The sequence below is a fragment of the Elephantulus edwardii genome, unplaced genomic scaffold (assembly GCF_000299155.1).
Source record: "Elephantulus edwardii isolate Elephantulus edwardi_28Jun2011 unplaced genomic scaffold, EleEdw1.0 scaffold00084, whole genome shotgun sequence".
Classification (NCBI taxonomy): domain Eukaryota; kingdom Metazoa; phylum Chordata; class Mammalia; order Macroscelidea; family Macroscelididae; genus Elephantulus; species Elephantulus edwardii.
Genome location: NW_006399834.1, coordinates 11,248,944 through 11,261,157, shown reverse-complemented (window position 1 = coordinate 11,261,157; position 12,214 = coordinate 11,248,944). Strand labels below are relative to the sequence as shown.

General features: G+C 38.1%; 1 protein-coding gene across 1 annotated transcript in view; it reads right to left on the bottom strand.

The window, feature by feature from the left end:
- LOC102848407 (iron-sulfur protein NUBPL-like) overlaps nucleotides 1–12,214 on the bottom strand; it is a 279,757-nt gene that overhangs the window by 52,882 nt on the left and 214,661 nt on the right. The window contains 1 exon segment of the mRNA XM_006889978.1: nucleotides 7,099–7,184. Coding sequence (XP_006890040.1) covers nucleotides 7,099–7,184 — 86 coding nt within the window.

Below are 12,214 nucleotides of genomic sequence, written 5' to 3'. Positions count from 1 at the left end.
TAATTTTAATAAGGCAGAGAGAAAGGTATAACAGCCTGTGAGCTGAGGGTAAAGAAGAGCACAGATTATAGACTGTATTATATTTATATATCCCCAGTGTGGTGTTAGCCTAAAATGTGACTTTTTCTTAGTCATTAGCTAGCTCCCTCAGGTCTGCAGCTATCTTAAATGGAGACATGGTCTTACAAATCAGCATGGTTTTGCAAATCAGCATCAGCTGTTGAGTCTAGGATAAGTGAAAGAGTGCTACCCACATCAGGCAACAAGACTTGAGGTAAGTAAGACTTGAGGGAGGCTGGAGTAGACCCTTTGGCAAGACCCTGGTGATGGTGTTGGAGAGACCGTGGCATTGCTATAAAGAAACTGTGCCAAAGTATGGCCTGAGGCTTATTGCTTTTGTGCTGGCCACAGTTAAAGCTTTTGCTGTTCTTGCTGATGCTTGAAGGAGAAGCTGACTTATAACTGCTCTGAGCAGAACTTTACTGGATGATTTGGATTTGACTACTAAACTGAAACCGAAGTCTGGACTACTTGAGGAATTGTGTCTTGGTACTGTTGGGCTAAAATTTGAATTTGCATTGGTATTCTTTGTCTCCTCCACTCTTCAATTTCCTTCGTAATAAATCCCATTGTTGGTAGCATAACTATGAGTCAGCAATGTATAAATGAACCCCTCACTTCCGCTGTGGCTCTAGAGGCACCATGGGGCTGGCTCTTTATCTGTTTTCCACTCTGGGGCAGTGAGGTGTTGTGCTATTTTTACTCCCTCTGGCCCTTTCAGAGAGATGCTCACAGCCCTGTGTCCCTATGTCCTGTTTCCTCCTACTTAGACACCAGGTCAAATGCCAGTATACTAAAAAGTTATTATATGCTTGCTATATACCAGGTAACTAAGTATTTAAGTATGTTTATATTGTTTCCTTGTCATTTAGGAATAATCTTCTGTGCAGACTAATAGAAATGAGATAAGAGCCAAACTTGACATATATACAAGTAGTTCAGAAAAAGATTGTTAACTTTTCCTGGCAAATTGGGAAAAGTTTTCTAGAGGAAGTAATGTTTGAACAGGGATTTGAAAAGAAATATGAGTTTCTCAAGTCAAATGGCTTATCAAGGAAGGAATCAACATATTCCAAGATTCTGGGAAACACACACACATCATAACTTTTCAAGAATTCTTCTTTGATAAAGGGTTGTCACATACCTTAGCACTGTTGTTGTGTGTACCATGGAGACAGAACTGACTCATAGCTGAACCTCCAAAAGGTTTTCATATGGGAGGAAAGTACCTATCTTTCTCCCATGAAGCAACAGGCAGATTGAAATTTCATGTCTATTAGTTGTCAGAGCAACTCATTACCACTAAGCCAAGAGAGCTTCAGTCTATAAAATGAAAACGAACTTGTGAACGGAGCAAATGCAATGTGAAAATGTTCAAGTCTGACTTCTACTCACTTCATAAAGTCAAACTGTCCTCATCAATAATATCCATAGTACCAAAATAGCTACAAGGTCAGATATGCCTTCCCCCATGCCCCTGCATCTTTTTCTACCAATCTTGGAGTCCAATGTTTGATGCAAGATTCATAGAGTCTATTCACAGATGTGGGGTTTCTGGGAAATAGGTTGGAGAATAGAAGAGGCAAAGAATATCTTACAATGCAAGTTGAGGTTTAGTCTAGCAGTCAAGCCAGAATAATTAGGCACAAGTCCTCAATTAGTTCAGATAACTTCTCAGTCAACAGTGAAAAAATCTAAGTAAGTTCAGCAGCACAAATGCAAGAAGCCTCTGATCTCCTCAGTCCTCCAGCAAATTTTATCTCATAACTTATACCTGTAAATCATCTTTACCTTTAATCATCCAGCAAGCAAAACCTTTCACTGTGGCTCCATCTAAAACATTCCTCTCATTTTTCTCCAGTCAGTGCAACAGTCTCTTCACCATCTCTCCATTACCATCATCTTTACCACCATTTCTAATGTGGAAAGCAGTCTCTTATATTGATCCTACAACTGTTGACGATTTGAAAGACCATGTGTTCACACTTAAGGTAGCTGGAGACCAAGCCCATAATGAGGGCTAAGGGTTTTGACCCAGAGTTCCAATGTTCTTTTCTTTTTATTTTAAATCACTACTAGAAGCTTATTACTATTATAGCTTGAATAATATCTCAGGCAAAAATGTGTTGTACTTCTTAACCTCAATGCCTGTGGTTATAATCCCACTGGGAATGGGTTATCTTTGTTATATTAATAAAGTAAGATTAGTGAAAGATGTTTGGGAGGGGGGGGGTTAAACTTTTTTGGGATATAAAAGAGTTTAAACTTAAACTAGCAAGGAGAGATATCAAACTTTTGAAGTTTTCTGAACTTTCTGCCAGAAGCAGAAGCTCAGAAGAGTTAAGGACCTCCCTTGAGAGCCAGAAAGCCTTCTTCTTGAGCCAGCACTCTGAATTTTGATTTTTATTCTCTTTAACTGTAAGATATATTTTTGTTTGTTAAAGTCATTTACCTGTATTTTTGTTATTGTCACACTTGTTAAGTGCCGTCAAGTCATTGGTGACTCATAGCGACCCTATAAACGAAAGACCGGAACACTTGTATAACTTTCATCCTTTCTCCAAGTTTGTAGAGTGTCCAGAAGCAAGCTATTTCGGAAATGGATGCCACTCCTGCGCTCCACCAAACATTGTCCACCATGGGTAAACATTATCATATTTGACACATCAGTGTCACAGTTAACACACAGTTAACATCAATGTCACAGTTAAACACACATGTATTTAGCAGCACAGCAACCATGAGTTACCTCTTGTTGTACATAGGGCTGTTGTACATAGGGTCGCTACTAGTCGCAAGTGACTCGATGGCACATAACAACAACAACAACAACTGATATTCTTTTGCTATTCTTTACTTTCAGCCACGATTCATCTAACATCAGCAATGATATCCCTGGTGCCATGGTATTTTCTAATTATAGCTTGAACTTCTGGCAGTTTCTTATTTGCCAGTCAGGCTTTTTTTATCAACAGCCATTTTCTGGCTAGGGCCTCTTACTGAAATGAGCTGCAATCCATACATTAGGTTTTCGGGGTGTGTGTGTTTTGTTTGTTGTTGTTGTTTTAAATTAACAGCCATTTGGTGGTTGACGCCTCTTATTTAAAGCATCTTTGACCCAAAAGTCAGACCTTTTTTATTTTGATTAACAGTACTCTGAGCCCTCAGGGCTTGTGTGAAGCACCAGTGTCAAAGATTCAGCAGAGACTTCCACATGACCTTAATATTTACAAATGAGCCATTACCAGGTGTGCCAGGTGTGAGTCTCAGCTAAAATACTCTATACACTCCTAGAAGCACATGCTGCCACATCTATGCAAGCTTCAACTGGATCTGGAAACAAATTGGTATGCCTGATTTTCTATTAGAGGCACAACATTAATTTGTCAGTTTGTTGTATTGGTGGAATTCATTGTTCTAATTAGAATAGCCACTAGTCTGTCAGTTTTCCCTACTGAGGTAACTTGTGGGTTGCTGTGTTGCTGAAAGCTATGCCAGCAGTGTATCATATGCCACAATGGACAGTTTTTAGTAGAGTTAAAATAGATCAGGAAGCAGGATTGGCCAGTCACTTCTTAATTCACAAGCTTCTGAAAATCCTATGAACAGCTGAGGAACAATGGAGGTAGGACAATACTTTTTAAGTATCAGTAAAGGATTTTTCTGTATTATGTTCAAGTGTTTTGTGGAAGGTAGAACTTGCAACTGATGGATATTTGGCTGATAAGAATTCTAAATAAGCTTCCCGCCTTTTTCTACATAAGCTCTTAAATAAGCCTCGTGGTTTCTCCTTGCTGCTTACAGTTAAATGTAAGAGGAAAAAGATCAATTTAAAAATAAATTATGCAAACTGAAAATATGAAGAATGGGAAAATTCTGTTTAATAAACTAATAACACATGGCTTTGAATTTTCATCACAAACACAGATATATAAATTTTTGCTACGGAATTTAAGCTTTTCACTGATAGACTTAGTTACTTAATCTAAGATTGGGCAGAAGGAAACAGAGAAAGAACAAAAGGAGAGAATGCTGTCACCTTCTTGGAATTCTATAGGCAGGAGACAAGCCAAAGGAGCTATAAATGTTGTCCTACAAGAAAAGAAAAAACTATCCTCGAGCAGGCTGCTGATCCTAAGAACTGCTGGAATAAACTTGGGAAGCAGGGCCTTGATTATAAAGGGTGGGGCCACAGTCTACTAGATCTCAAAAGGAAGGGTAAGGCCACAGCCTCCTAGGTTTTAGAGTGTTGGATTCTGCCAATTCAGTTTCAGGGTATGGAGCTGCCATTAAGGTATTCCATAGGGATGGGGCCACCACTTAAAGCCAAAAGAGTGGGAATGCCATCACCAAGGGATAGAGAAATGGGGCTTGCAACCTACTCAAAGCTGAGAGAGAAGAGTTGCTATCCCAGTGAGCCAGGAAGACAGTGCTGAAGAATATAACCAAATGGTTTCAATTTGGAAGTATAGTCTGGAGGGTAGAACTACAGCCTATATGGTCTCAGTGAATAGAGGATATTTAAGTCTTGAGAAAAAAATGTAGTTTGTTCTGCTGGGTTTTAAATTTTCTTGTTGTCTATTATCACTTCTTCCTTTCCATTTCTTCCCATTTCCAATGAGAATTCCTACCTTGTGCTTATTCTACTATTGTACTTTGGAAACAAATAACTTGTAATCTAGATTTTGTAGACTCACAGATGAAAAGGAATTTTTCCCCAGAATAGAATATACTTAAAGGACCAGCCACATTTTATTTAGATGATTCAGAAGATGAGGTTTTGGAATTGGAGATGATTTCAAGACTTTTGGGATGACAAGATGAGGTGAATGTGGTTTTGCATTAGGGAAGAAGATGAATTTTGGGTGGCCAAAGAGTAGAATGATATGAAGTGAATTGTATCCTTTCAAAATATGTTAATCCTAACCTCTATCTTATGGTTATAATTTAATTTGATTATAGACTATCTCTGTTGTTAATTTTACAAGATTAGTTTAGGACATACATTGTTGTTCTTGTTATTGTATAACGTTAAGTAAGAAATGACCCATAGTAGACCCTCAAGCAGGGTTTCAGAGACAGTTAATCACACAGGAAGAGAGTGTTCATCCTTCTCTCACGGAGCAATTAGTGGATTCGAACTCCGTGCCTTCAAGATTACAGTGCAGCTTCTTGCCACTAGGCCACCAGAGCTCTCTAGTCAATGTTTTTTATATAAAAAAGATTAAACACAAGCTGGGAAAGAGAGATACCATGCATACTTCCCAGAAGCAGAAGCTCAGAAGAGACAAAGACTGTATCCTAGAGCTGACAGAGAATGTCCTCCCCTAAATTTAGAGAAAATAAATTTGTGTTTATTAAACTATCCATGTGTGGTATTTCTATTATAGTAGCTGTAGAGGACTAAAATACTGCCCTCTGGTTATATAAAGCACTCAACATCTATAAATCTATGTTTGTGAAATAAATTATCAACTAAAATGAATTAACCAAATTATTAAATTTAACCAAAAGATGGCTAAAATTAACCAAATGATATTATAAAATGAATATTAAAGGATATATATTTTAATATACTTTTCAGTAGATGAGAAGATGAGTCTCTGAAAAAGAAGGGCTGCATAGTGACAAGTCTTATGGTTCCAAAATTCAAATGACAAGAGAAATACTCCAGATCAAGGTGCCTAGACCTCCCCTGTACAAGAAGGCAACAAAAATGCACAAGATAGACACACCACATAAACAACTTATGATTAAAAGTAGGTAAGAGAAAATATTTTATTATTTAAAAAATTATTCTTTCTGCACATACTGAGATAACCAATAATTTCACAAAGTATTATTCTAGGCAGAGAACAGGGATTTAATATCTCATCTTAAATCATTTAAATGAACTTTAAAATGTTCCTATAGACATTACTAAACTCTGTCCATACCAATGAATCCTGATGGCATCATTATTTCCATGGTAACTAATGCATTTAAAAAGATGAAAAAGCAAAGAGCCAAGCCTAAAAACCAGGGAGGAAATGGAATAAAGTGGTATATATAAAGCATAACATTTCTCCTTAGCATTTTTAAAACACTTTCTAATTTCAAATGCTTTACTATTACTTAGAATCCCAGGCTTTTAAGAACCAGAAGCATAGTAGAGGTCATACATACTCTACTCACAGTTCTACATACTCTACTCACAGCAAAGATGTTCTTTATAATATTTCTGCACCATGGTTGTCCAACTGCTTATAAAGTTTAACGTTGGAAAGTTCTCATTCAAATACTCTTAAACATAACTGAACATTTACTTTGTTTTTGTAGGCTAAGATGTGACTACAACATTCTATGTAATTTTAAAATTTGTATAATTTAAGATCAAGATTGGTATGTAAGCAATTAAAAATAAGAGAGAGCCAAGAGGAAAAACATAGGATAATAAAGGCATGAGAAAATAAAAAAAAAAATCAGAGAAAGTAATCATCAATTCCATATAGAAAGATGATGTTGTTCCAAAGACATTTATGTCCACTATAACACATTAATAGTTATTTTTACTTTTGCTCATTAATAGTTATTAATTTACTTCACAAATATAGATTTATGGATTTTGAGAGCTTTATAAAAGCAAAGGTCAGTGTCTTAGTCATCTATTGCTGATAATAGAAACACCACAACAAATGGATGGCTTTATATAATCAATGATTCCCCACCTTTCTTCAGTGAAGCAGCTGGTGTATTTGAACCATTTGCCCTTGGGTTGGCAACTCAACTCTCTTTGGTTTTGATCTACTGTACATAGGGTCACTGTGAGTTGTAATTAACTCAATGGTACCTAAAAACAATATGTATTCACAAATATGTGTGTTTTAAAGTGACCTTAAAGACTAATTTGGATTATAACCATATTTTATTTTTTAATAACCAAATTTTCATACAGTTTTATGTACAGAACAAAATTAACCCTTGAGTTTTTGGCAACATTTTGCCTATTCATTTAAAAAAGTTTTATATTTTTGAAATAGTGAGCTATAAAAATCTTACTGGCACATGGACTTTTCGAAACATCTCAGCACCTTTGTGTGCATCCAGAAGTGCAATGTCCTGGGGTGTTGAGACAATCACAGCACCTAATAAAAACACAAACAAAACATTAGTGTTACCATTTATTATTTAGGAGGAAATTACTTCCAATTTTATATTTCTTACACTCTACAGGGGTATATTATGTATTTAGAAAATCCTTGTAAGTTTACATAAAAGAAGGAAAGAGAAGATCTCCTCTGCCTACCTTTAAATTGGTCAAGGCTTCAGTCTGTTGTGCACAGGGGTGCTGTGAGTTGGAGCCAATTTAACAATGCCCAACACAAAGAATCTTTAACTCATTATTTCTAAATCTACAACTGACTGTCTAGGGGTACAGAATCACAGCTATCCCATCAGAATTTTCTTTCTATTTAGACAAAATGTTCGCTTTATATACAAGACAGGTACAGGACCTGTTTTCAAGAACAAAACATCCTTGAAGAGGTAAATAAATGATTACAACATAAGCTTTAAAATAGAGATATACATAGAAAACCATGGGAGATACAAAGGAGGAGCAAGAAGGAATGATAACTAATTCAATATAGGGTAAGATGGTGAAGTTGGTAGAGGGTGGAGGGAAGCAAGAAATACGAAGAAACAACATGAGAAAGATTCTAGAAAGACTTGTGATTCCCTAGCTCAGTCCTGAAAATGTGTATTATAGAAAATTCATAGTGTAGAACACATAATTGAGAAGAGTTTGGAAAAGTTGGTGTGTTTTTTTAAAGATGTAATTAATATTGTTATGCATCAGAGAGTTGGACAATGACTAGGGAGGATAGGAGAATTGACGCCTTTGAGCTGTGGTGCTGGAGAAGAGTATTGAATGTACCATGGACTGCCAAGAAAACAAACAGATTCATCGTAGAGAGGATTAAACCAGGCTGCTCCTTGGAGGCAAGGATTCTGGGGCTTCGTCTGACATACTTTGGACATGTTGTAAGGAGAGACAGGTCTTTAGAGAGGGACATCATACTGGGTAGAGTAGAGGGACAGCGCAGGAGAGGAAGACCCTCTATGAGGTGGATTGATTCAGTGACTGGGGTACTTGGGATGGGTGTGTCAGAGGCAATGAGATTGGCACAGGATAGAGCACGGTTTAGGGCTGTTGTACATAGGGTCGTTATGAGTCGCAAACGACTCGACGGCACATAACAACAACAACAACAATAATTAATATTGAAAGCTGATGTCTTTGACTTTTTGCAATAAGCACTTCAGGTTCCCTTCATTTTCAGCAAGCAAGGCTGTGTCATCTGCATAGCACAGGTTATTGATAAGTCTTCCTCCAATCCTGATGCCACATTCTTCTTCAGAGAGTCCAGCTTCATGAATTATTTGCTCAGCACACAGACTGAATACATCTGGAGAAAGGATACACTCCTGATGCACACTCTTCCTCATTTTAAACCATACAGTGTTCCCTTATTCCATTTGGTGAGCAGCCTCTTGGTGGAGGTTTCTGATGAGCACAATTAAATGTTCTGGGATTCCCATTATTCTCAATGTAAGTCATAGTTTGTTGTGATCCACATAGTCAAATGCTTTTAGATAGTCAATAAAACACAGATAGACATTCTTCTGCAATTCTCTCCTTTCAACCAGGATCCATTTGACATTAGCAATGATAATCCTGGTGCCATGCCCTTTTCCAGATCCATCTTGAACTTCTGGCAGTTCCCTGTCAATGTAGTTCCAGCTGTTTTTGGATGATCTTCAGCACTATGTTGCTTGCATATAATATTAATGATCTTGTTCTATGACTTGGCCTTCTTTTAGAATAACTTTCTTGGAAATGGGAACAAATATGGATCTCTTCCAGTCAGTTGGCCAGTCAGCTCTCCTCCAAATTCCCTTCCATAGACTAGTGAGTAGGTCCAAGGTTACATCTGCAGTTGAAAGATATCAACTGGTATCCAATATAGATTGGGGCTTAATTTTTTACCAGTGTCTTCAGCACAGCTTGATCTTCTTCCTTTGTTACCATTGGCTCTGTTCAGATGGTGCTTGCTGAAATTTTTCAGTGTCGAACAGTTCTTTTTGGTACACTTACTCTGTGTTTTCTTCCCATCTACTTTTTTTCCTTATGTGTAGCAGCGATTCAGATGCAACTGGCACAGGAAAAGACAGCCCCTCCTTCTCCAGCAGAACATGTGGTGGATTTGAACCATGCACCTTCAGGATTGCAGTGCAACTTCTTGCCACTAGGTCACCGGAACTCCTTCCTAATTCCTGGATCATTCAAGATTTTTCCCATGACTCCTTTCAGTATTGCAAATTGATACTTGAATTTCTTTCCATTCTTTTAGATTGAGAAAGGCTGAATGAGTTGTTCCCTTGTTATTCTCTGACTCCAAATTTTTACACATTTCATTGTAATACATTGCTTTGCCTTCACTAGCTTCCCTTTGAAAGCTTCTATTCTGTTCTTTTACTTCAGCATCCATTCCCTTTGATCTGACTTCTGTTGTGATAATGCAATTTACATAGTTTCCTCTGATATCCATTTTGGCTTTTCTTTCTCTTCCATCTTTGTAATAACCTTTTGCACTCTTCATGGATGATATCCTGATTTCATTTCACAAGCCCTCTGGCCTTCGATAACTGGTGATCAATGCCTCAACTCTGTTTTTAAAATTATTTTTTCAATTTAGGGGGAAAGACATAGCCGATTCAATAACCATTGTATATAAGCTAGGTTTAGAAGAGGCCACAGCATCAGGGATATTATTGCTGATGACAAATAGATGTTGGCTGAAAGAAGAGATACTAGAATATCTATTTGTATTTTGTTGATTATGCAAAGGTATTTGATTGTATGGATTATAATAAATTATGGAGCTCTGGTGGCCTAATTGTTAAGTTGCTGGCTGTAATCTCAGAGGCATGCAGCTCAAATTCACCAGCTGTTCTATGGGAGAAGGATAGACACTCTCCTCCCATGTAATTTATTGCCTCCAAAACCCTACTGAAGAGTCCACTATTGGTTAGCTCCAACTCAATGGCACACACAACAAAATTGTGAAGAATGTGAAAATAAAATAAAAAACAAAAAAGAGTGAGAAGAACATAGATCCCAGAGCATTTATTTTTTTTAAGTTTTTTTTATGTTACTGAAAGTTTACAGAGACTTTGGAATCCCATTCATTTATTGTTGCACACTGTCCTCCATATCCACCTCTCCTCCCAGTTCACTTTTCTCTTTAAAAGTAAAAAAAAAATATTAAAAAAAAATCTTTTATCGTTATACAACCCAACCCCCTAGGCCACTCTACTATGCAGCTTTCAATCTGCACACCTGTCATGAAATAATACCTAACCATTTATTCCTCCTAAACAATTCTCTCCCACATTTGTTTCAATAGAGTATACATTATTTATCTCCTCTCAGTTTCCCCCAAACCAGATGTCAGTCCTGCTTTAATCAGTGGTACTATGCAATATCTGTCCTTTTGTGACTGAGATATTTCACTCAGTATAATGTCCTCCACGGTCAGGAGTTCCTTGTTTTTCAATACAGCCTAGTATTCCATTGTGTGAATATACCACAGCTTCTCTATCCATTTGTTTGTTGATGGGCACTTGGGTTGTTTCCAATTCTTTGCTATTGTGAACAAAGCAGCAATAAACATAGGTGAGCATATATCTGCTTAGGTGGCAGTTACAGTTTCTTTAGGTTATATTCCCAGTAGTAGAATTGCTGGGTCAAATGGTATTTCTATTTGCAACTTTTTGAGAAAGCACAATACTGCCTTCCAGAGTGATTGCACCATTTTACACTCCCACCAACAGTTGAAAAAGTGTTCCAACACCAAGATGGTGGTGGTGGAGTAAGCAGTGCAAGGAGCTGGAGGAGTAGCAAGCTGCATAGAAACGGGCCACCAGAGAGATTGACACCGTGCATAGAGACCACATGGTGTGGCGTGGCATAGCCAGTAGGAATTTGAGTCAGAACTTTTATTAAAATAATTATTTTGGGAGCTACATGAGCAGCAAGTCGTGGGCCCTGGCAGAAGTAGCCAACTGAGCTGCTGTGGGACCTACTCACCAAAACAAAGCAGGTTAGTAGGAAATTGACTTAGTTTTCTTAAGCCCCACTAGAAGCAAGTGGGCATACTGGAATTGACTGTTTTCTTGGGCCCCACCAACCACTCAGGAGAACGCTCAAGAGTGAGCAGGCCAGTAGGAATTTGACTGTGTTTGCTTAGATGGCACAGACCATCTAGAAGCAAGCAGGTCAGTGGGCATTTGACTGAGTTTTCTTAAGCCTCGCTGGAAGCAGGGCCTTCTGGGGCAGGTGCCACTGGCCAAGGGAACCTGGGTGAGGATCACTGGGCAAGGACCACTGAGCGAGAGCAGCTGAGAGGGAGATGGAAAACTGGAATTTGAGTAGGGACCCTACTTGTGAACATAACCGGACAGATGAAATCTGATTGAGGTCCTCGCAAGTGACTTACCTGTCCCTGTGGTTGTCCCATACCCTCATTCTACTCCACACCTGTACCTACATGTCCATCAGTCAACATGCCTTTAATCCAGAGCACCTTGATCAGACTTAGCTAAAGAAGGCTGCTTTCACTGGCTCTGAACTGTACTTTCCCTTGAGCAAGAAGTTCAGAGAAAAACACAAGTGGGGTGGCTGCCCTACTAATTGCTAGAGCACTGTTTTCAGATCCAGAACGTATAATGTCATGAAAGAAAAGCTATCCCACACTCTACACAAGAGCAAAGCAAGATGTTGCCCCCAAAAGGTGACACAGTATCAATGGCTTTCCTGAAGCCAGAAAGCCTGATGGAACTTTCTGACACAGAATTTAAAAGAACAATGATTAAATATTTTTCAATGGGTTAAAGACAAACTTGAAGAATTACAGGACACTGCAAGCAAAAACCAAGAGGAGCTTAAAAAAAACAATCCAGAACAATGTAGACAAAACAAATGAGGCATTAGTGGCATTGGAAAAACAAGAAACCATGATCCAACATATGAGTTCCAATGTTTCAGATGTTGTCAACATGATGGAGGGACACATGAGCAGAGTTGAAGAGATGGAACACAGAACCAGTGAAA